Source organism: Cyprinus carpio, chromosome A9 (assembly GCF_018340385.1).
Source record: "Cyprinus carpio isolate SPL01 chromosome A9, ASM1834038v1, whole genome shotgun sequence".
In the NCBI taxonomy this organism is placed as follows: domain Eukaryota; kingdom Metazoa; phylum Chordata; class Actinopteri; order Cypriniformes; family Cyprinidae; genus Cyprinus; species Cyprinus carpio.
In genome coordinates this window covers 18,850,826-18,876,465 of record NC_056580.1, presented here as the reverse complement: position 1 = coordinate 18,876,465, position 25,640 = coordinate 18,850,826, and the positions used below count along the sequence as shown (strand labels likewise).

General features: G+C 38.1%; 1 protein-coding gene across 2 annotated transcripts; it reads left to right on the top strand.

The window, feature by feature from the left end:
• Nucleotides 1–768: 768 nt before the first annotated feature.
• Nucleotides 769–24,095, top strand: LOC109095991 (FHF complex subunit HOOK interacting protein 1B-like). 2 transcript variants are annotated; one of them, XM_042763920.1, is made up of 13 exons: nucleotides 769–932; nucleotides 10,324–10,770; nucleotides 11,106–11,244; nucleotides 11,360–11,619; nucleotides 13,811–14,041; nucleotides 15,308–15,553; nucleotides 15,739–15,906; nucleotides 16,045–16,124; nucleotides 17,203–17,372; nucleotides 17,491–18,801; nucleotides 18,911–19,089; nucleotides 19,458–19,620; nucleotides 21,280–24,095. In XM_042763920.1, exons 2-13 carry the CDS (start codon nucleotides 10,642–10,644, stop codon nucleotides 21,588–21,590), a joined length of 3,387 nt encoding a protein of 1,128 aa, XP_042619854.1. In that variant the 5' UTR covers nucleotides 769–932; nucleotides 10,324–10,641; the 3' UTR covers nucleotides 21,591–24,095. The 2 variants fall into 2 exon arrangements, with proteins under 2 accessions (XP_042619854.1, XP_042619852.1); XM_042763918.1 differs by having other exon boundaries at nucleotides 770–932; nucleotides 11,357–11,619.
• Nucleotides 24,096–25,640: the final 1,545 nt, after the last annotated feature.

Here is a 25,640-nt window from a genome sequence, read left to right as displayed (position 1 = left end):
TGCAAAGACAATAAATAAAAGCGACAAGCACACAGAACAAATCACATATATAATCCAATGTGCAGATGTAGCTCATCATAAAGTAGTAAAACCTCAGCGTTTGACCCAGTTGTAGCAGAGAGGAAGTATCATAATTTGCAACCATGTGTAGTAAAAATCTTAAAATGGATCAATTATCCATTCCTTCCAACTGAGAGATTAGGAAATTTTTGTGTTAGCCTTTTTGTGTAGTGTATTATTTTACATAAACCCCTTAAATGACAATGAGCTGATTATTTATTTAATTTGTGTGTTTAGAACATAGTTTGTTGTCAGAAATAAACTTAATAAAGCTTTTATATTATAACATTCTTTTCTTTTTTGAGCTACAAAAAATAGCTCTATTATGTCTGAATAGGCCTACTATAATATATGCAGCATAATAGTAAGCATAGACTTTACGTTCGAAGCATTTTGAAATCGAAATATCTTTTTATTATTTTAACTGTATCAGGGAGGGAAAAATACATAACGTATTACCACTTGGTGGCAGCATTTATACAAAAGGCTTTTTTGTTGTTGTTGTGCTGCACAGCGGTGGACTCATTTGACCTACCTTGCTGTGGCCAACTCATGAATATTAATTAGGCATAGTGTCTTGTCGCTCCTTAAAGGTTACAAACCAACGCAACGTCACCGTGATCTAATTAATATTCATACGCCACTTCGTCAATTCTCCAATTTCACTGGCGGTGGCGCTCCGAGCAAAACAACCGTCTCGTCGCCATGGCCGCCACCCTCCAGTGAAACGTCATAGCGTCCCGTGCGCGTGGGTGTGTCCGTGGAATCTGAGGAGAAAGATGGCTGCGGGACGAAGGGAGAGGTTGACAATTCTGAGATTCGCTGTTTCAGGTTAACGGCGGAGGACGAAGCGGAAAACAGCGCTCGCTTGCGTAAGTATTTTTTGCTCAGGTTTTAACGGTTGAATCGCGCTGTGTGGTCTCGTCACCGTTCGTTTCCCGCTGGGGCTCGCGAGCTCAACGGACAGCGTCAAATCAGATCTGACCCGTTGAAAGCTCACGGTGCGGCTAACAGTGAAGCCCCACATAGATGAGAAGAGATATATAACTGGAAGTCAAAGAAAATATGCGTAAGTTACACCCTATAAACCACGATCATGGTGGAAGCATCAAGATGTGTGTCTTCCACTTGACATAACCACATAGAATAACGGTTTTTAACTGTTCAGTTCCCAGTTTGTGTGTTAAAAAACGACACATCACTGCGTGGGAATGTGTAGCGTGACACATACTTGCACTGAAAGTGAGAAAGAGGGAGCTGCATTGGCATAAACTTGAATATGTGATTGAAAGCTGGTTAGGGTTTTTGTAACGTTCAGGTCAGCTTCTCGGTACTATGAACCAGCGATTTTGTTGTCGCGTCTTTTAACGTGCTGTTATAAGTGGCATTTGACCTGCACAGTATTATTATGGTAAGTGGTGTGGTCCCAGGTTTGCCCTGTAAAACGTGTATGTTGTCATAAGTGATGAACCCTTGGCTTCAAAATGACTGTTATGTTGTTGTGTAACGTGAGTACTCAACACTTGGCTATGGGGCGTGAATTATGGTGCATCATGTCAGTCCAAATCATTTATAATCATGTGGTCTGTCCTTTGTAACTAACCTGTTTTTGAATGAGTCAAACTGTAAGTCTGACTTTGATAGTTTATTCACACATATGTGATGTGTGGTTGAAAACAATCTATTATGAATATGATTATGGTTACAGCATTAGTAGAAGCAGCTCCTTTGAGTCCTTCTGTAGGAATGTGTCATTCATATAAAAGCTTGTTGAGCTTTTTATGAAGACTATCTATGAAGTCACTGTATTTATCACCAAATGTGCGAGTAGACCGTATTCCTGATTCCTGGATTGTATACATGCTCTACATCCATAAGAGGAGATAATGGCAGAGTTATGAGTGCAAGCGGAGATTTTGAGTGGTCTGCAGAAAAGTAATGATGCTCTAGTCTAGTTGGTTCTCAGCTTTCTTTCTGCTGATGGTGTATTATTTAATGTTTAACAGGTTTTAGCTTCATATTTCCTTATTTCAGGTGTAGGTGCTGGGATTCCTCAGCTACTCATTATTAATTACTTTTATCTAAGACAATATTAATGATTCTCACCCTTCATCTTATTGTAACAAATTGTGTGTAAAGCCCATTTTTACAAACATTTTTACTTGGAAAGGCTGATGTCTATAATGATAATCACCAAAACTAAATAAACAAACTTAAGAAAAAAATAGTTTTTAATTTAATTAAAGTGCCCCCATTATGGGTAATAAAAGGTTCATATTTTGGTTTTGGGAGTCCCCACCAACAGGTTGACATGCATACAAGGTCAAAAAACACTTTCATTGTCTTAAAATATGCATTATTTTTTTTCCTTTTTCGCTTAATGACCCCCAAACGATTTGTTTAACGATTCATTTTTCCAAACTCCTCCTTTGCGTGATGCTAAACTGCGGTGATTGGTCAGTTGTGATTGGTCTACTGTGTGCAGCACAGATAATAAAAGAACGCCCATCACCGTTACTTAGCCCACAGCTCGGTGATAAACACCCAAACAGCCATGTTATATGTGTTAGCCCAATGCAGAAACGCATTGATAAAGCACTGCTGTTTGTATACTAACATATTGCTCTATTCTTTATCAGAACTACAAGTAATAACAATAACAAACATTCAGTATTCATCCCTACATTTCTAGACAATTGCAAGTGAACAGATATTGCTGTTAGACAGAGACCTACAAGCTGCATGCGCGGAGCGAACACAATACACACAACTAAATACGTATTTTGCATGCTACAGTAGGCTTCAGAGAACATGACGGCAAGTTTTTAAAATAATTACTCCACTTTCATAATAAAAATATCCTGATAATTTACTCACCCCCATGTCATCCAAGTTGTTCATGTCTCCCTTTATTCACTCGCAAATAATTTATCAGTCGCAACTTATATAACGAAACGATCTGTCATTTTCGTAAAAAATAAAATAAAAGATTATACACTTTTTGCCCGTCTTGTCAATTTTTTAAAAATATTTTATTTCATTTCACAATAACCCTAATTCAATCATACTTTTGCTCCATAAAAGTCTATATAATACTAGCTTCTAGAGCAACATTTCTGTGCCATAAAACCATATAAACTTGTGTGCTCTTGTAAAGATGTACTTCAGACTCTCTTCATCTGTTTTTCTGTCTACACCCCCTCTGCACAGACTCATACACACACTTGCTGGAGTCATTTTGACCTGTTTTATTTCCCTTCAGCAAATGCTACAGCAGTCCTAAACTAATTTCAGTGTCAGAATTACTGAACTTTGAACTCTTTTTGATTAAAACCCAAGGAATGAATATGACCTGTAGTGCAAACAAACTCTCTCTCTCTCTCTCTCTCTCTCTCTCTCTCTCTCTCTCTCTCTCTCTCTCTCTCTCTCTCTCTCTCTCTCTCTCTCTCTCTCTCTCTCTCTCTCTCTCTCTGTTCGCTTGTTCTCCTTTTTATTTCCAACCGCCAGTGGTCAACACTCTCTAGTTGGATTCCATTGAATTTAGTCATTTGGTTTCTTGTGATTCACCTTTTCCATTTTTATCTTTATTGGCATAAATTTGAAACATACCAAAATAGAAGTAAATGCATAGTCTAAAAATAAGAATCATAAGGAAGTATAAGCATTTGGAGGTAAAGACGAGTTTCAGATGTCCTTTCATTTAACCAAAGGTTTAGATTTACAGAGTAATGTGAATCTTGGAGATAACAGCCTTGTTTAAGCAGACTACTGTATATTTAGGGGTAGTGTGTTTTGTGCAAGGTTGAGTTACATGTCTTGATCGAGGGTTCAGTGATTAAAGAGAAGAACTGTAATCTTATTAACCCCTTTTCTTTTTACTTGGTGGTAGCAGCACAGATCCGTAACCATTATGTTACCTCCACCTCATCAGCTAAAAGGGTGCACTGATGTGATGCCAGTAATTACACTTGCACGTTTACCTGCTCCTGATCTGCTATCCTACCATTAAGACTTCACCTGTGAGCTGCCAGGACAGACACCTGGCTAATGATTCATTGACCTCAGGGCAGTAAGAAAGAGAGAGAGAGCCCTCTCCATTTGCTTCTCTATCTCTCTCTTTTTCTCTCCACCCCTTTTTCCCCTCTGTCACATTCTCAGACAGCCTTGCAATATAATATAGGCCAACATGCAAAGCCATTGATATAACAATTTTTTGTAATTGATTTGGCAGCAGTGTTTTATATTAAAAATTACTATAAAATTTGTATCTCTAGATTTATGCTTTGTTATATGAACGAATGCTGTATTTTCCAGAATGTCACATTTTTTTATGTAAAATGTTCTGCAACTTATATTTCAAAGCAATGTTTTTATAGTGTAATTATGTGAATCATGTAAAACGTGCGCAGAGCACACACATTTGCATTTTGTGCCGAGTTATGCGGGCCCAAATTTATTTCTCACACACGCAGTAGTTTCAGTTTCACGTAAAATACATTTCTTTAGGCTTGGCATTAATAAGTATTTTTAATAATGAATGCCACTTTAATTTATTTGTTTTATACTGATATCTATCATTCCTGTTCTGTACTGAATATCTTTAAATTTAAAGGATTTGATGTCGAGTGAGGGGGAGTAATATACGTTTATAGTGTTTATAATGTAAATGCTTTTTGTTTACTGGCATTTTAGATTATTTCTGAATGTAATAATAAAATGTACACTTATACACACCAATGCAACTTTTTTTTTTTTTTTTTTTTACAATACAGTTTTGACCTGGTGCAATTTATAATCAGGTGCAACTTATTTTCCGGAAAATACATTAGTCAGTATAATACTGTTTCACAGAAATTTTGGTAAATGCTTACTTTACTGACATTTCATGTTTAAATGTTTTGTTTATTATTTAAGTTAGTATATTTAAGTTAATTTAAAATGTTCAAGCTCTTTTTTCACAGCCTCAGCCCTTAAATATTGCATTTTAAGGCAACTTTACAGACAAGGATCATGTTATATTCTATTTCAGGATGTTCTGTGCATCTAGCTGTTTTTGAATGCAAGAACATGTATGAATTGATGACATGACTGACCCAATCAGCCAAGGGAAGGCCTTGAAGCTCCCTTCTTACTGTTGAGTCCTGGTGTTTATGAGTCAGAGTAAGCGGTATGCATTTGCATTAATGACTTATGAGTGCATGTTTATGCACATGATGCAGGTGTCTCCTCTATGTGTCCTTACTGCTTGGGAGATGTTCTTTTGGTTCAGCATGATTGTCCTCACCAGTGATATATTGATTCTTATAGTTACTTGTACAAAGCAATTTCTGAAACACTTTGCATGTGCCTGTGGTGAGTCACAAATGCTTGTATTTGTTAATGTTTTAAAAGACATATAGATGTGAATCTTGATACGCCAGTAGTGTGCATCTCTGGTGTTTGTGGTTGCAGGGTCGATAAAGAAATCACAGTGAAACACAAGGAGCTGACTGTTCTCCCTGGGGCATTAAGCAGTCAGTAAGCGGGCAGAGCTGACTGACTCTGGACTGCTCAGATAATCTCCGCTGTTTAGTCCCATTACGGCACCACTAGTTGTGTTATTCTGGAATCTTGTAGCCAGCAAAGCATTTGTAAAACCTTTACAAAATTACTGATCTCAGAGTGGAAGCTTGTAGGTAAACTGCTTTTGCGAGTTACCAAAAATGTATCTTGGTGTTTGAGAAGCAGGTGAGTTACAATGTCAATAAAGTGAAACTAGGACGAAGCACACAATTATTCTTTGCATTGGTGTGGCACCTAATATTATTTATAGGTGATAATCATGCTATCTGCATGTCTTAAAAAGCCTTAATTCACCCTTCTACAAAAAATAAGGGCTTAAGTTTAGCAGAAAGTGTTAAACTCAAAGAAAAAAATTTATATCTTCCTCAGTATTTTTATTTTGCTTTCCAATACAAATATCTAAACATCCTTTAAAAAAAGACATTTACTTGAAATGAAAACTAAACATATGAAGTCTTGTTCTCTGAGAAATTTAGCAAAATGTAAATTACTTTATGCTTAAAACAAGAACAAACATCTGTTAAGGGAGTATGAAAACTTGTTGAATTAAGTAAGATTATTATTATTTTTTCTTTGTCCATTTCGAATTAAAACATAATGTTGGAAAATCTGTTGGAAGTTGTATTTTTAATCTTTGAAGCATGCTAATACAAGATATTTACAGTTTACTTTTAGAGACCATATTAATGTTTTTTTTTTTCAATTTAATTTATTCCTTAAATTTTCTTTACTTGGTCCTAAAAAGAACTTTAAAAGTCTTAAATATATACCTTCGTAACCCATGCAGAAACCCTGTATCTGAAACCTGATTGTGAAATATTCTTGAGCGTGAAGGCTGAGCATCTTTTTTATTGATACTCTAGAACTTACTACGGCAAAGGAAATTTACCTAAATTTAACATTATTATGGACTATAAATGTCATGGCATATGCCTACAGATTCAGCAATTGCCTACTGCAATTCAATTGTATTGCACTGAATATAATATGTGCATGTGTTGATGATGATAACATAGTCATTGTAGCTGCCACACAGTATGATTTGGCCGTCACGAGTCACATAACTAGTGAGTGATTGGCTTAAGCAGTAACTACTAGGGAGAGAGACAGAATATTGGAGGAATAGTGGTCAGCTGGGCTGCCTACACTGAAAGACACTTAACTAATTAAAGGAGAATCTATGCCAAGCTATCATACTGCCTCTTTGCTGGCTAGAAACTGTAAGTAGATGTTCTTTGACTTGGTCTGGAACATTGAGCCCTGCTGTAGTTGAATTTGCCTGTGACTCATAGTATCCAATGTACAGTACCAAGAAGCCTTTGTATCCCCTTGAGTTTGTGACACATGGTTACTTCCTTGAACAGGGGCCCTTCCTCAATGGACAGCCTCTATAGCATTATGTCATTGAACTGTCTTTCTTGGGATGAGGGAGTTCTCATAGGGAAGGAAGCCTTACTTCTTGTCACAGTCATGGAAGGTTTTAGTGAATGGCAGGGTGGAGTGTCTGTATGCGTTCATTGCTTCCTCAAAAATGGTTTTTGAGTTTGTTTGAATTTTATGACCCATTTCTCTTGAGTCTTTTTTTTAAATTATTATTTGTCCTGCCTTGTTTAATGTCTCAAAAGAAAACAAAAAAAAAATTAACACTCACTTTTATTAATAACAAAATAAAAAAACATAATCAACATGTTGTTGCATTAGTTAAGACCACAGGAAAAGTTGTGAGAGTGTGTAACATCACAGGAAACCTATTTATACAGATGCTGTTTGCAGGTTGGTTTTCAGAAATGCCAGAGAGCCAGCTGAATGGATAGATGAATATACAGCAGGCTACCGCTCGCAATATTTAATGTTGCGAGTGTCTTCGCCTGTTGTATTATGGGTGCAGTTGTTTCACCAGACACCAAATTGATTAGATGGAGAATCTGATACGGAAATGTACTAGTGTGCTGAATTCTACTAGTGTGCTTTATTTATGACTAAACATAATATTCATTCCTTTTTGTTTTCAAACATTAATTCTTTATCTCACATTTTGGTTAGGAGCACTTTGAAGCTCACTGGTCCTTTACTGGTGATGTTTTTTGATATGGAAGTCCTATTAAGGTGACACTTTTGCTCGTGAATAAGTACATTTCCCCAGTAGCCCAAACATAATAAATGAAGGCAGACGTTAAATGTGCATTAATCAGATGATGAATCCTATTACTGGGAATGCTTGAATGGTGTATATTTATTAAATTACTTGACTGACTCCTCTGTGAAGTTTACCAAGCAACATCTGCATGACTCACACACTGTGCCATAATTTTGCTTCAGACTTACTTTTAATAAATTATCCTTTTTATTTATTTATTAAATTAAAGTAAGAATTTACGCTACAGTGCAAGTGTTTGGGGTCTGTACATTTGTTTTTTAAATGTTTTTGAAGAACATGTTTTATGCTTACCAAGGCTACATATATTTGATCAATAATACAGTAAAAAAAATTGTATTTCGATTATTCATCGAATTTAAAATAAAAATCCACAATTTTAGTTGTGCGTTAAGGAAGCAGCCTTATCAGTGGCGCACAAGATGCGATGACGATGTAAGTGTCGCTGCATTATAATGTTTTTGTTAGCCTATCCAGTTGAAGCCACTAGATGCGGTGCTGCTGCGTTGTTCATTAAAAATATTGCAGAAAAAGAGAACATCAATGTGGAGAAACCAAGCCATTCACACAGAACACATATTTTCTAGTAGGGGTGTAAAAAAATATCGATACACGTGAGTATTGCGATATTTTGTTTGGCGATACTGTATCGATTCTCAAATACGGAATATCGATATAAAAAAAAAAAGCAAACAAAAAAACATTCATGGCAGTTGTTTCATATTGAGCTTACAAAAAAATAACAATAAGACAGTCTTCATCTCTGAACGACAGTGAGAGTAACAGGAAATACTAGCATTAGGGCACGCCACTAATGTTAGCATTAATATCACTATTTGCTGTTAGTAATGGAGGATGAAAGAATTGTCCCTGTTCCTGGTTCGACGTACAAAGTTGAAGTGTGCCGTCATTTGGGCTAGGCTTGGGCGGTAACACGGTAATATGGTATACCGCGGGATCTAAAAATAGCAACGGTATCAGTTTCAATACCGTCATACCGTCATTAAAAAAAAAAAAAAAAAAAAAAAACAATGCACTTATATAGGAGACAAGGATTAAATATTAAATATAATTTATTTAATGCCTAAAAATGCGTATGCGATTACATCTTTAATTGATTTTTCCGTACATTTCGGCCATATGTACATAAACTGACAGTCACCACTGATAAGCGACTAATAAATATTGGAGATTTTCTGTAAAGTTGCTTTGCAGTATACAAATAAACTTGAATTGAATTGTGTTCTTAATGACAGCTTTCCTAAAAATATATCCTATTCTTAAATAAAGAAATATCCCAATATATCGCCTTGCTGACAGAATCGCAATGTATCGCAACATATCGTATTGCAACCCCTGTATCGTGATACATATGTTATTGCCAGATTCTTGGCAATACACAGCCCTATATTCTGGAGGGACATCTATTACTATTGCACTCGCATCTTGCACAAAAGAGCAACATCTCAACAAAAAAAAATAAAATCACAACAAGTTTAACTTTGAGAAAATATAAATATAAAAAATTTTGAGAAAAATATATTTAAAATTTTTATTTATTCCTGTCATGGCAAATATGAATTTTCAGCATCTATTACTCCAGTCCCTGTCACTTTTGATCAATTAAATGCATCCTTGCCAGAAAAAAAAAAAAAAAAAAAATTTGCTCACCCCAAACCTTTGACCAGTAGTGTATATATAAAGGGGATGTCTAATGTTATTTCATGCATTCTGACTTATATACACTGCTTCTGATGCTAAACATGACCAAAGTCCCAAAAAACGAGATGGACATATGATGGAGTATTTCTGTTAAATACACTCCTTCAAGGTTCGTATAAGTTTCGGAACATTTTTTTTCGAGTATGGACCCGTATGACGTCATAAATGGCAGAATTCCTTTTATGGGCACTATTCCAGGAAGAACATGCACACACATCAACTAGAATGAGAGCAAGAGCTCGTCAATCAATGTGCTTCATTCAGGTTATGGAAGTCGCACTGCACAAGTCTTGCTCGAGAAGGATTTTGTTTTTGACCACAGAATCAACAGTCACCAAAAAAGTGTGTTTTTCTTTGTGAAGGAAAGATGACCTTGTTAAGCTTCCCAAAGAACCCAGCGTTAAGGGAATTATTCATGTTGATGTCACAGCTTGCAGACGATCGCTAGGCAAAAGCTTTGTGTGCTTGTGACTCTTTAGCTCTGCCCACGGCACGCCTCAAGGAGCACGACTGTTTTTTTAGTAGAGAAGCGGTACGGCTGTATTTTTCTTTTATAAATCTGGTAAAATTAAAAACACTTTGAAGATATGAAGGATGCAATACTACTGTATAGGTACTCAAGATTAACATGAGATTGACAGAAACTGCATGTGTTATGTCCACTTTAATCATATTAACATATATGTTTATTATGTTTTTGTTCCTTGCCGTTTTGATCTCTCTCAGAAACTAACCTTTATACTGACTGGGTGTACTGTTTTGGTTTTTACCTGCAGGTGTGAATGTGTCATCAATGACCTCTCGATCTCTTTCTGCCCTTGCAGGTATGTGTGGAGGAGTCTATGTATCGGTATGGCGTATAGTGCCGACAGCAAACTGGATGACAGGGAGTGCAGACAAGCCTCACATGCTCACACACTGATCACTGGTGTACAGTGACTGTTGCTGCAGACATCAGCAGGATTCCATCCTTTCTATGATTTTACCTCTTCATTTCTTGATTTTTGGACACCTTTTGTGAGCCGCCTTTCCCCCTTCCCCTTTTTCCTTTTCTATCCCTCTCCACACTTCTCTTCCCCCTCTCCCCGTTATTCTTTCCCTTTTGACCTTTTGATCAAATTTGGATCAGCCTGTGCACTAAGATGAGTTGGCTGAGTCGTTTAAATCCAAGGGGTCCAGGCACTCGGACCGGTCGACATGCAGCCCCGACCAGTCCATGCACTGCTGACCCTGAGACTTGTCTTATGGTGTTTGAAAACCACTGGAGACAGGTGAGACTCAGCATAGGCTTATTTTCCCTCATACTAATTGTGCAAATAAACTCCTTAGTACAACTGGCTATTATATATTAGTCCAGCCAGTCCGCAAGAAAATTTTCCAAACCTAAATGGTCCGTGTTTGGAGACCCCTGCTTTAGGGCATGTCAGTAACTTTTTATGCTGAAATATAATATACAGTTGGTACACCCACACATCTACAGGTTTTCCTCCTTTGTGTACATCAGTGCTCTCTTATCTGGATTGCTTTCCACTACATCACTATAGACACCTGTTCCTCTTTGACCTTACCTCAAATAGAATTTATCTGTTCCTTCCCTCTTTGTCAGGTGTCAAGGGTGCTGAAACAGAGAGAGTCTTCAGTGGGTGGTTATGCTGATGATCTCACTGCAGTTCGCAATCACACAGATCAGATGCTGTGCCTGCTAGCTGAAGAGAGACCAGCAGGGGGAGACATTGACTCACCAGGTTAAAACACTCTCTTGTGAGCTTGATAGAGCATACATTTGTACTGATTCAGAGTTTAGCGTAATAGATGAGAGGCTGTTTTATGTGACAGTGGATTTGGAAATTTCTGCAGCAGTGGGTCCTATTCTGAAGATGGTGGTGGCGGAGAACATCCTGGATGAGTTGGTACAGTGGCATGTGCGCCGTGGTCTGGATCCAGACAGCCAGCTAGAGCTGTTGAAATTATTTGAGATGCTGATCGGACAGTCACATCAGCCCCTGCTCCTGCACAGTGCAGTGCTACAGCCGCTGCTAAACCTGCTGGGAGCATGTGTGGATCCTCAGCTGGGCTCCCCTCCTGCCCTAGAGTCCAGCCTTGTACTGCTGCTAAATCAGGTGATTGACAGGCAGACACTGACACCTGTTTGTACCATTTATCGTTAGTCCTGATTAGCCCTGCACATAACCTGCCCTGCAGATTTCTACAGAATTCAGAATTGTCATTTGCACATTTTCCTATATTTAAATTAATTCAACAGAATTTTGCAGATTACAATCATTGAACCAGACTTTGTTCCTGAGTTCCATTAGTTCATGACAACCAATAAAATTTTAGAGTTGAGCTTAGAACTGGGTTAGGGTCTTGTAGATCAGTTAAACCTTCCATATCCCTGTAATTTAAGTGTTAGGTTATTGTTAAGTTTTGGGTTAGGGCAGGGGCCGGCAACCCACGGCTCTCTCACCCTTCCGCTGTGGCTACCTGTAGCATATAGAATACGCTTTTAATAAAACCTAATTTCTTAGCCAATTAAAAGTAAGAGATAAGAATAGTATTTTTTTTAATCAATTAGACGTATATATAAATAGATGTTGTTGTTATTATTATTATATTTTACATTTCTGTCCCCCTGACTTCTGAAATGATTGTTACACCCCTATCCTGTAACATAATTGAATATAAAACTTTAGCTATATGCTGTGTTATCTTAATTTTAGGGATCAAATAGGTTGTGGCTCCACGTGAATTTTATTGGGTTGGAAAGGGGCCAAGAAGGCTCTTTTGATGTTGAAGGTTGCAAACCCCTGGGTTAGGGCTAGGGATTGGATTAGAACTTATTTTTCTGACAGGAATGTCTTTCCAGGACCAACAAAACATTCTGCAAAATTAGTACGTGATTACAAACAGCACAGAAACAAAATTTTAGAGATTCCTTGTTGGTCTTAATAATCAAAATATTTGACAGATCTTGACATAAACCATCCTTGCCATTTTACAATTCTCCAGACAAATTAATAAAACTAATTATTTAAATTTTGCAATTGGTCTGTGTGTGTTTTAAATGGAAATGCTCTTAAAGGGATCATATGACACTGCTAAAAAGAAAATTATTTTGTGTAATGCAATGTGTTTATGTGGTTTAAGGTTCAAAAAACACTATCTTCCACATACTGTACATTATTGTTTCCCCTCTAAGCCCCACCTTTCTGAACACATCCATTTTTACAAAGCTCATCGTTCTGAAAAGCGAGGTATGCTCTGATTGGCCAGCTATCCAATGCATTGTGATTGGCCGAATGCCTCAAGCGTGTGACGGAAATGTTACGCCCCTTACACCACTTAACAGTTACTCTGCACTGCTCAAATCTCACATTTGAATTATCAATGGCATATCCTTTACATATGAAAACGTACTTACAGGCTGTGAGTCAGAAGCGCCAGACTGTCCTTGCAAAGTTGGAACTGCCCCACATAAATTATAAAGTTACGCCTTCTTTCTTTGCGTGAACATTTGGGCGGCGTTATGCAGATCTTCCCACATCGTGACGTAGACGTGGGGGCGTGTTAGAATGAGCCGGTTTAGGTAGGAGTGGTTGACTCTTAACTTTTATAAAGAATCTCTTTGGAATTTAGACTTTACTCTTTGCAACTTTACAGATCTTCTTTATGCACCAAGAGCTTGTAACACTCCACAGAGAGGAAAATTTTTAATTGCATCATATGACCCCTTTTAGTTATTTGAAAAAGCAGGCCAAGTTTTTCATATGAGCCCAAACATAATGGGTGCATACATCTATAATGCAATGTTCCCTATAATTTTTTTTTCTTGCTGAGCAAAACTTTTCTCTATAGCTTGTTTGCAGTCACGTGATTCTGATAAAATATGAAGTTTTATTTCACATGTCATTACATTTGCGTTGGCTCTCGTGTTGAGCTATTTTGTCCACAACCATTAAATTGAAACCATTAGATTTCTACAGTGACTCATTTGACACACATCATTCTCTTTCTGTGAAACCTGTAAACCACATTCACCGGTTCTAAATGTATAGCGACACCAAATCTATATCGGTTTGCCCTAGCATTGCAATTATTTCGCATTTACTAATATTCAATCAAATGTCTTTACCAACACAGAAACTTGCGCGGCACATTATTCTTCTGCACGGTTGAGACATAGGAAGTGCACGGTAGCTCACAAGCCTAGCTTAGAGGAAACATTGCTGTAATGTACAATGTTTTTGTGCGGGAATAAATATTAATGTGTTTTTTCCTAATTTGTAACTAAATAATTTTTGTTTGTGTCAGGTATGTGTGTGTATGGCGAAGGAAACTGCAGTTTTGGAGTTGATATTTAGGTGTGGACTGGTACAGCAGGGTCCCACTAACCTGCTGATCTTCTCCCTGTTGGTGCCATTTATTCATCGAGACGGCTCTCTGGGGCAGCAGGCCCGTGACGCACTGCTGCTCGTCATGGCAACCTCTGCCAGCAACCACTCTGTTGCACGTCACATCGCAGAGAACTCCTACTTCTGCCCAGTAAGCATGAGTGTGGTGTTGTGTGCACTTACCTGATCATGTTTTTGTTCTTGCTTTTGAAAATGTACTCGTATCTTAGATGTTGATTAGATGGATGGAGAAGAGAAAAGAGGCAGACTTTAACATATATTCCTCATGTTCTTTCGTCACTGTTGGCATGTCTTCATAAATATCCTTTCTGTTCATGTTATGTGTTTTTTTTTTTTTGTCTGTGCCATGCAATTTAAATGTCACTTGTTCATTTTTGATTTCCTCTTGGAGCTGTTTCAGTGAAGATATAAAGTCCTGTAGTGTTTTCTCTAGGTTGCATTCTATTGGCTACTGAGGAATGAAAAGGCCATTTGTCATCTGCAGTTGTGCTACTTTTCTCTTGAGAATAATATATGAGCCTCCATCTGACCCACTTAACACATACGACTGGAGGTCTCATCTAGGGCTCCATGCTGCTGCAGTGCCTCAGTCTCTCAACATTTTCCTCTCTAACTTTATTTTTTCCACTTTGTGTCACATCGATTTTTATGCTAGAGATGCATAGGTCTAGCTGACAGTTTCTTTGGTGACCTGTTTTGTGGCTTTAGAAACATGGTGAAGTTCCACATATAAAACAAGCCGACATGACTGATGTTCTTCAACATACTTGTGCAATTAAGGCGTGGACACATTAACCATTATTCAGGAATATTAATGTTCGACAATCCAGTCATTTCAATAGGAATCAATATGGTTGGGAAATTTGCATTGGGTTCAAGTTGGTCATGTGAATTCAGCCTGCTGGCCAACAGAAAGCTGCTTGGTTTGAAAGCAACTTCTGTGTGAGCTGTACTTACATACATTTGCTGCACTATTGACAATGGACCTTTTTTGAAAATAAAATTTTACAGAATTTTTTCTGAAGTGACCATATCATTATTCCTTGCTAGGATCTGTGCTTTGAATAAAAGCCATACATTTTGATGCAGTGTAGCAATAAAAAAAAAAGAAAGAAAGATCCCGTGTCTTGCAGTGATTTTACCATAGTGTGTTATCACACATGGTGGAGCAGCAGTAAACTTAAGTTTATTTATTAGTAATACAGTTTATTAGTCAAATAGATTTGTTGCAACTTGTCAAATGCATAGGCTTTATTTGATTTGTATTTTCAGATGTGCATATAGCAAATGTTTTTACATCCAGTCAGTTTTTTAGAGCGATGCCTATGTTTAAAATGCAGAGATTGCTTGGTGAACTTTATAAAATAATGTTGGCACCTATTTTTCTTTTTCCCAGGTGCTAGCGACAGGGCTGAGTGCACTGTACTCATCCCTGCCACGGAAGATTGAGGTACGGGGCGATGACTGGCACGCCCTGCGGAGGGAGGACTGGATGGCCGTTTCCTCTCTAGTGCTGTTCATGAACAGTCTTGAATTCTGCAACGCTGTAGTACAGGTGGCACACCCCCTTGTGCGCTGCCAACTCCTTGATTACCTCCACAACGGCTTCCTGGTTCCAGTCATGGGCCCCGCTCTGCACAAGGTGAACCACACTGAACTGGGCTGAAGATGTGAGCCATATTTGGCATATATGGCAGTTTCCATATTCATTCATTATAAAACAATGTTTTGAGTAGTATTTATTTTCTCTTACTTTGATTTCTTCACTCTCTCTCTCTCACTCTCTCTCTCTCTCTCTCTCTTTCTCTTTCATGGTTCCTCTGTCAGTCGTCAGTGGATGAAATGATAGCAAGCACGGCATATCTGGACTTGTTTTTACGCAGTATCACAGAAACTTCCCTCCTTAAGACCTTCCTGCGCTTCATTCTGTTGCATCGCCATGACAACGACACCATCCTTGATACACTACTCACACGCATCAGCAGCAATTCACGGGTAAGTCTGACACACAGTGTAGCTGGGGTGCATGTATAGATAGAAAATGCACTCTTTTGTCAGTGCTGTAGGCTGGAATGTGGAGTGATGGGACTAAAGTTTTTGTTTGTTTGTTTGTTTTGTTTTCTTCTCTTTGAACTGTGCATGGTCTCTCTGAGTCTGTTTAAGACATTGCTCAGTCTCAACTGTGAAGACCTCATGCTCCAGCTTGTTCTCAGGTATTTTGTGTGCTTGGGTGTGTGACTCAATTAGCAATCACGAAAGCCTACAAAATAAGCTTTGGCTAGATTTGGGCAATGCATTTTGCAAATTGCAATGCTTTACATAAACTACAGTTCAAAGGTTTGGGGTCTGTAAAATATAAAAAAAAAGTAATACTTTTATTCTTCAAAGATGCATTTGATCAAAAGTGGCAGTAAAGACATAATGTTACAAAATATTTTTATTTTAAATAATTTTAGATAAAGCTGCAAAACAAGCTCTTACAGAAAATGTAAATGAATGTCAAATCCCGCCTTCTGATGTGAAGCCAGTAATCAACAGATACATATTGGAGAAATGGCAAGTGAAATGGGTAGAATGTCAAATTAACAAACTTTTTGAAATAAATTCTGTTGTAAGAACAAGATATATTTATTCTTTTAAATCCAGGCATGACCAAGTTGTGTATACAGGGTGTCATATTGAACATACTAGATTAACTCACATTGACATTTATTGATTGATGAAGAAGCACCAAAATGTCAATATTGCAAGACTCACTTGCCAGTAATTAATGTCACGAGACAAAGGTTATTATTAGGACAATCTCTTAAGGACTTGCTTTATAAGATGGACCCAGAAAAACTTACAATTTCTATCAAAAGTAAATTTTAAATTTATGTGTAATACTTTGTTTTATAATTGTTTTTATTAATTTATGTTTATTGTATTTGTATTTTGTGTTCTACTATATTTTTAATGTATAACCTTTGCCACGAAATAGCCTATGAAGCTGATGTGGCACTAAACTTAAATGAACTGTTACTGTTTAAAGAATTTTAAATAAATGGTTGTCATAGTTTCCACAAAAATATTGTGTTGTTGATACTGTTGAAATCATGTTGAAAAATGATAATATCAACATTGGCACTGAAGACTGGATTAATGGCTGCTGAAAATTCAGCCATGCCATCACAGGAATAAATGATATTTTAAAAAAAAATGTAATATTTTTTTCATCTTATTATAATATAAGAGACAATATATATTGTAAGAGACTAAAAAAATAACTGTTTATTTAATGTTTGTCTCCAGGTATCTGTTGCCATGCACACATGTTATGCTGAGTCAGCGAAGGGCAGTCAGAGAAACAGACCTTTATGGCAAATCAGCTGACAAGTTCCTTTCCCTCATACCAGAATGCTGCCGAATCACTCCAGCACCCTCTAGTGAGCGGGATGATGAGCCTGCCTTTTGGGGAAAGGGTAAGCCTGTGTCAGACACATTTATGGACAACAGGTGTGCTTTAAGACTGTGCTGAAATTTTTTTGCCGCTGTTCATGCCTACAAAATTTATTTTCTTTCTTTTTTTTTCCCCAATAGTGTTAGGTAGTCCCACTTCAGAGTCACCGGTTCACCCCAGACCCAGCACTCCTTCCCGCCTCGCTCTCTTTATTCGACAGCAAAGCTCAGGAGGCCAAGCCATCCCCCCCTCGTCTGGCTCGGAGAATGCTCCCTCTTCTCCTCGTGGTAGTGTTTCCTCCCCTCTGTCTCCTGACAGCCCAGTGCACCAACTTCCAGACACTTCAGAAGGAGAGACTGGCTACCTGGAGTATCTGCGTGATGCTCGCAAGGGTATTGAGCTCTGCTCCTGGGCCTGTCGAGACTGGTCAGCCCCTTACGATGGAGAAAATCCCTCTCCAAACTCTGCTCCTCCTCCACCTCCCCCTCCTACATCCCACCCCTCCCTCAATATGGTACAAGAGCATTTCTCCATAATGGACCGCCCTCAGCAGAGGGGAGCAGTCGTGGCTGCAGCACGTGCGGAGTGGAGCAGTTCCGATCGAGATAGTGGAGAGTGGGATGTTACTATCAGCAAGAACTGTATCAGTCTCACACCCCGCAGTAAGAAACGCAGCCTTCTTTCCAGCTCTATACCTCTACAGTCTTCATCTTCTGCATCAGTCTCTACAGAAATGACCGGTGCTGTGGAAACTGTATCCCAACACTCTCATTCGGCACCTCATACAGCGCTCTATAACGGGATGGGGCAGGTGGAGCTCACAGACAGTGTGGATGAGAAAATGGAGGTTAAGAAAGTGAAAAGGGACTCTGATGTAAATAACAGCATGGTGGAGTCAGGGATGAACGGGTCGATGGGTATTGGCTCAGTTGACTACAATGATTTCCATGTAGGATCGACAATGAAATCATCTCAGGTGCAGGTGAAGCCACATCTGCAACATCAAACCTCCGTGCCCACTTCTACCCAAGAGTGTTTAGAAAGTGAGAGCCAGAGATTATCTCCTGTTCCTGCCTTGACTGAGACTTCCACAGTTCCCTGTGACAGCAGGGGTCCTGAGTCTGTTGAGCGTCTGATTGAGGAGTTGCTGGAGCGGGCGCCGTCAGAGCCATTGACTGGAGACTCGAAATGCCAGGGAATCAGCATAGAGGCTTTTCACCAGGAGCTGAGGGAGCTGGAGGAACGTGTAAGAGAGAGGAGGGTTCTCTCACGCAGCTCGGAGGAGTCCTCTCGGGAATATCGCACTGCTCCTACTCCAAGCCTGACAGATGAGGACTGTCTTCCAGTGGAGATTGAGCAGCGCTCCAGTGAAACGAAGCCTGAGAGCTATGCCACTGGGGTATTTAGCCCCGCACGACCCCTTGGACCACCTCTTGCTCAACCATACACAGGTTCTCGTTGTAGAGATGACCAAATTAAAGATTTGAGTGCTTATGTTACTTGTGCAAGTTCAGCAAGTGCTAACCATAAGTCACTGGTTCCGCTTCTCCCTCTGTGTAGGTCCATTTATAACAGTCCTGTTCAGTAAACTGGAGAGTATGATGCAGAACTCCTTATATGTGAACATTTTGCTGACGGGTGTTGTGTTCCAGCTGGCCTGTTACCCTCAGCCTCTCCTTCGCTCTTTCCTCCTCAACACCAACATGGTGTTCCAGCCCAGCGTTAAATCACTCATACAGGTAATTCATTGAGAAGAAATATGACAAATCCATCAGCATGAATGCTTAACACGACATATGCAAAGATGTCAGTTGCTCTTTTTATTGGTTTGTACATTTTCTGTTCTAAAATATGAAATCCAAATTTATTTTCACTACACAAAAACTGCTTGTTTTATTTTGACTTAAGTGTCTCTGGCACTTTTTTGAGCTTTTATAGTTAAAAAAAAAGTTTTTTAGTGTTCTAGGGGTGAAGTTTAAGGAAGCGATTAATTTAAAATTCGATTTGACTGAAACTTAAATCAATAAACATAAATGCATTGCATCAAAAAGATTTTTTTCAAAGATGTTGATTTTTACTTTGACCCCTTTCTCTTTCTACTCTTCAGGTGCTGGGATCAGTAAAAAATCGCATTGAAGCATTTGCAGCAACACACGAGGATTTCCCTGCTATGTTAAGAAAGGCTCGCCGCTTTCTGGTTGCAAGAGGAAAGTTAGACTGGTCTGACTCACCCATCGGAGTGCCCACCCTTCGTCGCTCAGACTCATTAAGTAGGTAGATGAAAGTGAATGAACAGAACAAAAACAAGAGATCATGGTTTGATGTGACATGTTTTTGTGACATTTGCCTTTGTAAAGAATAATATGCACTCACACAGTTGGTCTTATCACAAAATAAACCTTGAAGGATGCTTTGAAATTAAGGCTATAAAAAATCCTAAATATCTAAAATGGTATTACAGAAATCTTAATGAACATTTAAAGGGATCTTACATTTGGGAATGGAAAACAGGAATTCTTAAACTTCATGATTGAATTGAATGTGATCGCCGCTCAAAATATGGCGTTATTACGCATTCTACAGTCTCGTGGTTTCAGAGTAGTTCACACTATGTGAATACCTCCCATTTATGCCAAGCAATTGCTTATGATCTACTTTTAGTGAATTAAGACAATGTCTACTTTATGGTAGGTGTGTGCGATAAGGACAAAAAATGGTATCTCAATGTTTTCTGGAATTTTGTCGATCAGGATAAGTAGATGATATTTTGCTGAGCGTGTTATTGTGCTGGTATTTTGGCAGGTGGACAACTGACTCACAAAGCTTTTGATATTCTTCATATTCTGTGTGGTGATTAGTTTGCAGGAGTAACCTTTCCAAAAAGTTTTATTTTATTTTATTTATTTATTTATTTTTTTAAATTACCTTTAATTGATTTTTACCTTTTATGGGGATTTTTTTCTACCTAATTAAATGTATGTTTCATCTTTTGTGTCAAATTTCTTACATTTTATCAAATTCAAATAGTAAGATACTATAGAGCTGTTACCAATCAAATGAAATCAGTATAAACAAAATTTGTGTTTGCAATACAGAGGTGGTACAGAATCTGCATCTGAAGTGGCATTTAGATCCATTTACACGGACTGTTTAAAGTAGGACATGAATGCATTTAACCTGCAGTTACAAATGCATAAATAATATTTTGAGTAAAAAAAAAAAACCTTGGATACTGATATTTGAAAGGATATTGGGAAAAAGGGAATCGCCAATAAAAAACCTAAAAATCGCCAATAAGTGGCGGCAAATCACTGAATGAGCGAGTCATTGAGTCATTCATTCAACCGATTCATTCAAATGGCTGATTGATTCAGTAAAGAAACATTACTGTCATGTATTGCTCAGAGATGCAAAACAGTTGTTCAAATCCCTTTGATTTCAGGCTTATTTATAATTAAAAGTCCTGCGTTATGCTTAAAATATTTTTCTCTGGATATATTTGGTATTTTAGCTGCACAAATTGTATCTGGTATTTAATTCAACATAAGCTCTTATTGCTTCTCTCTGTGCTGCCCTGTCACAGGAAGACACATTAAAGACATTATTATTGTATCAGTAAAATCCAACATTGAATTTAAACCAGTTTTAGAACATGTCTTCTGTATTTCTATTTAAACACTATATCAATTTTATTTGTGCAGGATCTCAGAAGAGTTCTTAAAAGTCTTACATTTGATTTTAAAAGCTCTGCATATACCTCTGCATGTACCCTGTGAATTTTGTCATTATATTCAGACAGTTTAATGGAGACATTTTCATTTACCTTTCATCTCATTTGTGAAATGCTTTGAGGGGGAGTGATAATGCACAAGGCATCTTAACTTATTATGTTTCCTTTTCTTCTCTCTGTTTCTTTTTCTTTCCCACAGTTAAAAGTCGTAAACCATCTCTGGGCGATCTTATCCTGAGGCATACCAACAGTCCTACGAGAGCTCGACATGCAGCTCAGTTGGCGTTGGCCCACGTGAGAGATGGAGGGCAGTCTCTGCACAGTGCTTTGTTTCGGGGTGGTGCAGCCGGTGGGGCCTCTGGCCTGGAGAAGCAGGCAGAGGCACTAAGGGTGAAAAATGCAGTCTACTGTGCTGTTATTTTCTCAGAGTTTCTCAAAGAGCTAGCAGCTCTTGCACAGGAGCATTCCGTAGCCCTACCCTTCCCACCTAGTCAAGGCGCTGAGGAATAACACCAGGCCAAAATTTTCCTCTATACTTGCTTTATCCACTGTTCCTGGCACTGAGCTGTAGACTATTATATCCCTGAGATTTTTCAAACAAACAGTCTTTTTTTCAAGGGACAAAGAGACAAGAAAAATAAGTTGATCATAAAGGTAAAGAGAGAGGCTAATAATCTCATGTGCATAATGTAATTTTTTTTATTTTTATTGTACAGAACCATTTATCCATTAAGCTTTAGGAAATTGTGCATATAAATTGTATATAGTCTATATAAAATATGTATGTGTATAATGATTTTTGTACACTCAGAGAGACTTTGAGCTGGAGGAATTTGGCCGTAAACTTGCACTCCGTACGTTTCTAAGTCACTTCAGAGACTAGCTAAAGTAGACTCACTACACAGTTCTTTTAAACTTTTATGGGTGCGGAAGTGCCATTTACATTTTTAGCAATGTTGGACGGTTATTTTGTCTTTTATAGAAAAATAGGTCTGTGAGATCACACCAAGATATATCAGAAATAATCATCCTGCCTTTTTTTTTAAAGGACGAGATGTCAGATGCTGTTTACCAATTACAAGCTGGGCAGTAAGTCCTCAGTATCATAGTAGGACTTGCCGCTTTATTGAGACATCTCTGAAAAATCAACAAATGACAAAATATTCAAGTTCGCCGAATCTCTAGTCCAACAGCTAGAGTGATGTTAGAGCCCATGAAGAGTGGAGAGGGTTCATTTTCCTTACCTCCGTCCCAAAAAAAGCCTGACAAATTTAGCATAGATGGAAAGTTTTAGTTTGAATTCTTGTGTCGTGTTGCAGCAGCACATTTTCCAGGATGAGTTTCTGGCCGTTTTAGGGAAATACAAATGGTACATTCACCTAGCAAGACATTACATATCTTTAGTTTTTTTGGGGGGAAAGGCACTAATTTTTCTTCTCACGAAGATCTCCTATACTGGATGTTAGCGTCCCTTTTGGCATCTGACTAGGTGCTAATGTCTTAAATATTTGGCTGGTATGAGCAAAGAGAAGCTTGCTTAATAATTACCTGTCCCTTTAAGGAGTAAGCCAAGTTATGTGACTCATAAGCCATCTTAGTGTTGAATCAAAGTGTTTTTTTTTTCTGTTCATTAGTTGATTTTGCTAGTGTTACGGAGTATGAGAGAAATCAGCCGTAATATGTGTAAAGTAAAAACATCACACCACTTTTTAATTTGTTTATTGCCAAAATACTTTAGACACTTTAATTTTCAGAATGGAAGTTAGGACATGCATGTGCATTTATGAGATTTGTGTTTTTAACAGAAAGCCTGCATGTTTTTTTGGAAACAGTATAGTTTCTGCCCCTTGTGTATCTTAAATATGCTGATCTGAAATCATCCACCCAAGAGCTCTTGTATCATGCACAAGCCATATGTGCATTACCTCAGTTACTAAATTTTCATTGCATGCAGTGTTCTTGCTGTTTCACTTGTGTTAGTTCAGTAATTCTGTTCGATCACACATCATTTAGGGCATAATTTTGGATCAGTTTCTAGATATAAGAGCAGACAATTTGTAAGTCAGTTATATATTATTTTCTGGTTACATCTAGCTGCTGAATTGTCAATCCATCCATTTTCCCTTCCTTATCTGTCCACTCATCCACAGAAGGTTTGTGCAGCACATTAGTGTGATGGTTCTCTGCTTTTGTTAGTTGAAATCTGAAATGTTTAGCATGTAAATTCCATATTTAAGGAGAGTGGTAGACCATGTTAGTGTCAAGAAAAATAAAGGAAATGGAAAGGATAAAGAGCAAGAGGTTGAATGAAGAAACGGTACATATATGTTAGAGTTCAGTTATCTCTATGGAGACAGCGGTTATACTTCGGTTCAGTTTCTAAGTTAGAAATCAAATAGGCCTATACAACTGATGTGTGTCATAAGATACGAATGCACAAGAAACGCCCATTGTTTTTATGACATAATTGTATGCCTGACATGGTGCAAATAAGCGTGTTTTTCTTTTTATACATAAGTTTTTGATATGATTTAGACATTTTGAAAAATCAGGAGCTCATTGATTGTGTATGCTTGTTATTGAAAAGTGTTTGTTTGATCAGTATACATTGCACAGTCCTTAAGTTGATTTTTCTGTATTTGGTTTTCTGTCCATTTGTTTGAGTGAAACAATGACAGAAGGACAAGGACTTCTGTAGATTGTTATCTATGCAAACTGGTTTCTGTGTTTCTGAGTAAGCAAAGAAAGTTAAACTTTTGGGGACAAACACAAACTAAATTTGCAATCTGGAACCCCACTCTTCAATAATTTACTTATCCTTTATCAATTCAATAATCTACTGGACTGTATGGAAACTCATGCAAAAGGATGAATGTTATCAAAATATTTTTCTATATATAAAATGGAGGAGGAAAGTGGAACTGAATGGAGATTTAAATCAACGATGAAAACCTTCAAAGACAAACACTAAAAGGGAATGTTTTTATTAATTTATAAATGTTTTACCTGGCAATACTTTTGGCTTCTTTGTCTTTATTTCTCAGAATTTTATAAAGGTGAGATCCTCTGTCATTTGATTAAGTTGGTTGATTGCAAATACATTAGACATAATGATAAAAAAAGCATATTAAATGTAAACAAAATTATCACATCTCCTGAATACACACTTTGTACTTTCTTTGATTGTTGCTTGGGTTTTAGATGAATCAGGTCTTTAAAAATATGAAACTGACTATGTTTTGGATTGGTGCATAGACTGGTTTTAAACTGCAGATTACACCTGAAATATTTTCTTGCCATAATGCTCATCATTGAGATCCTCTTCCTCCCTGTTTCTATCATCTCTTACTCATCTTCTGATAGAAGTCTTCACTGGAGAAAGGATCTGAGACAGGGAATGCTGCTATAAGGAACAAAGACTTCATGTCTTTCATAAACTTCGGGTCACGCCACAAAATCCCTGTAAAGATTTTCAAAAATTCTAGTCACAAGATTTGATATACTTTAGCTGGTTTCAGGTATTTAATATTTTATATTTTTATGCTTTGTGAATGATAGAGTAAAATTTGTCAGTATTTTTAATACGGAGGTGCAGTGAGGATACAATTTTTAATCTTCATTACATTCCATATAGCCCACCAGATTAAAAAATATATTGATTAAAAAAAAGTCAAATAAATGCAGTCTACAGTCTCTGGGCTTTATCAGATGTCTCGATTCGTTAAATGCACTTTTTAAAGATGTACAGTGTGAGAAGCACACTTTGATATATAGCTACAGCCAGTGTCTGTGTTATGCAGGTCCTCAAACTCCCACATGATTGCCATCTTGTTGATTAGACATGTGACTCATGGAGCTGCTTATCCAATAACTGAACTTTCTCTCAGTTATTGGATAAGCAGATCAGTCTGTTCGGTAATAGTTAGCTGAAATCATTATCAAGATGTGTGTGTTTAGGTTTCCAAGTGCTTGCTTGTAAATTTTTTAAATGCCAATAATTAATAATTAAATCGTTTTTAAAGTTAAGATATAAAACAGTCAAATTAAACTTATTAAAAAAAAATCGATCCGAAACCTGAAGCCGAACAAGCAGCTGAGATCACCGCTGACCAGCTCACCACTCTGCGTAGCAGATCAGCCACTTCTCCTTGCTCTCCGCCTTCTAGCACCTCGCCGCTCACAAGCAGCACGCCGCTTCGAGCAGCCAGCCACCCTTGCAGCTCTTCACCTCAGCTCACTGCCACCGAACAGCCCCTGATCAGCGTACCGCTTCCGGCAGCCGGATCAGTTTGCCGCTCCCCAGCAGCTCTGCTCCCGCGCCGCTTCACAAGCGCCCGGTCAGCGCAAGCTGCCTGCAGTTTTGATTGCGCTTCAGCACTTCCACCTGCTTTTGCTGAGTTTTGTTTAAAAAGAGCAAGGGCTCGACTCAGGACCCCGCCCCCCTTTTCATCTTCCCAGCCGGTCGATGCCAGGACTTCTGTGGACACCGAGCTGATCCATGTCCTGTCTACGGCTGTCGAGGAACTTGGGCTGGAGGGGTCTGCGCCTGAGGAGCCCTCA

Coding starts and splice junctions, on each gene's coding strand:
- LOC109095991 (XM_042763918.1), top strand. CDS start 10,642: ATGAGTTGGCTGAGTCGTTTAAATCCAAGGGGTCCAGGCACTCGGACC. Junction 11,245..11,356: donor GGGAGACATTGACTCACCAG/GTTAAAACACTC, acceptor AAATTTCTGCAG/CAGTGGGTCCTATTCTGAAG. Junction 15,554..15,738: donor TGGGCCCCGCTCTGCACAAG/GTGAACCACACT, acceptor TTCCTCTGTCAG/TCGTCAGTGGATGAAATGAT.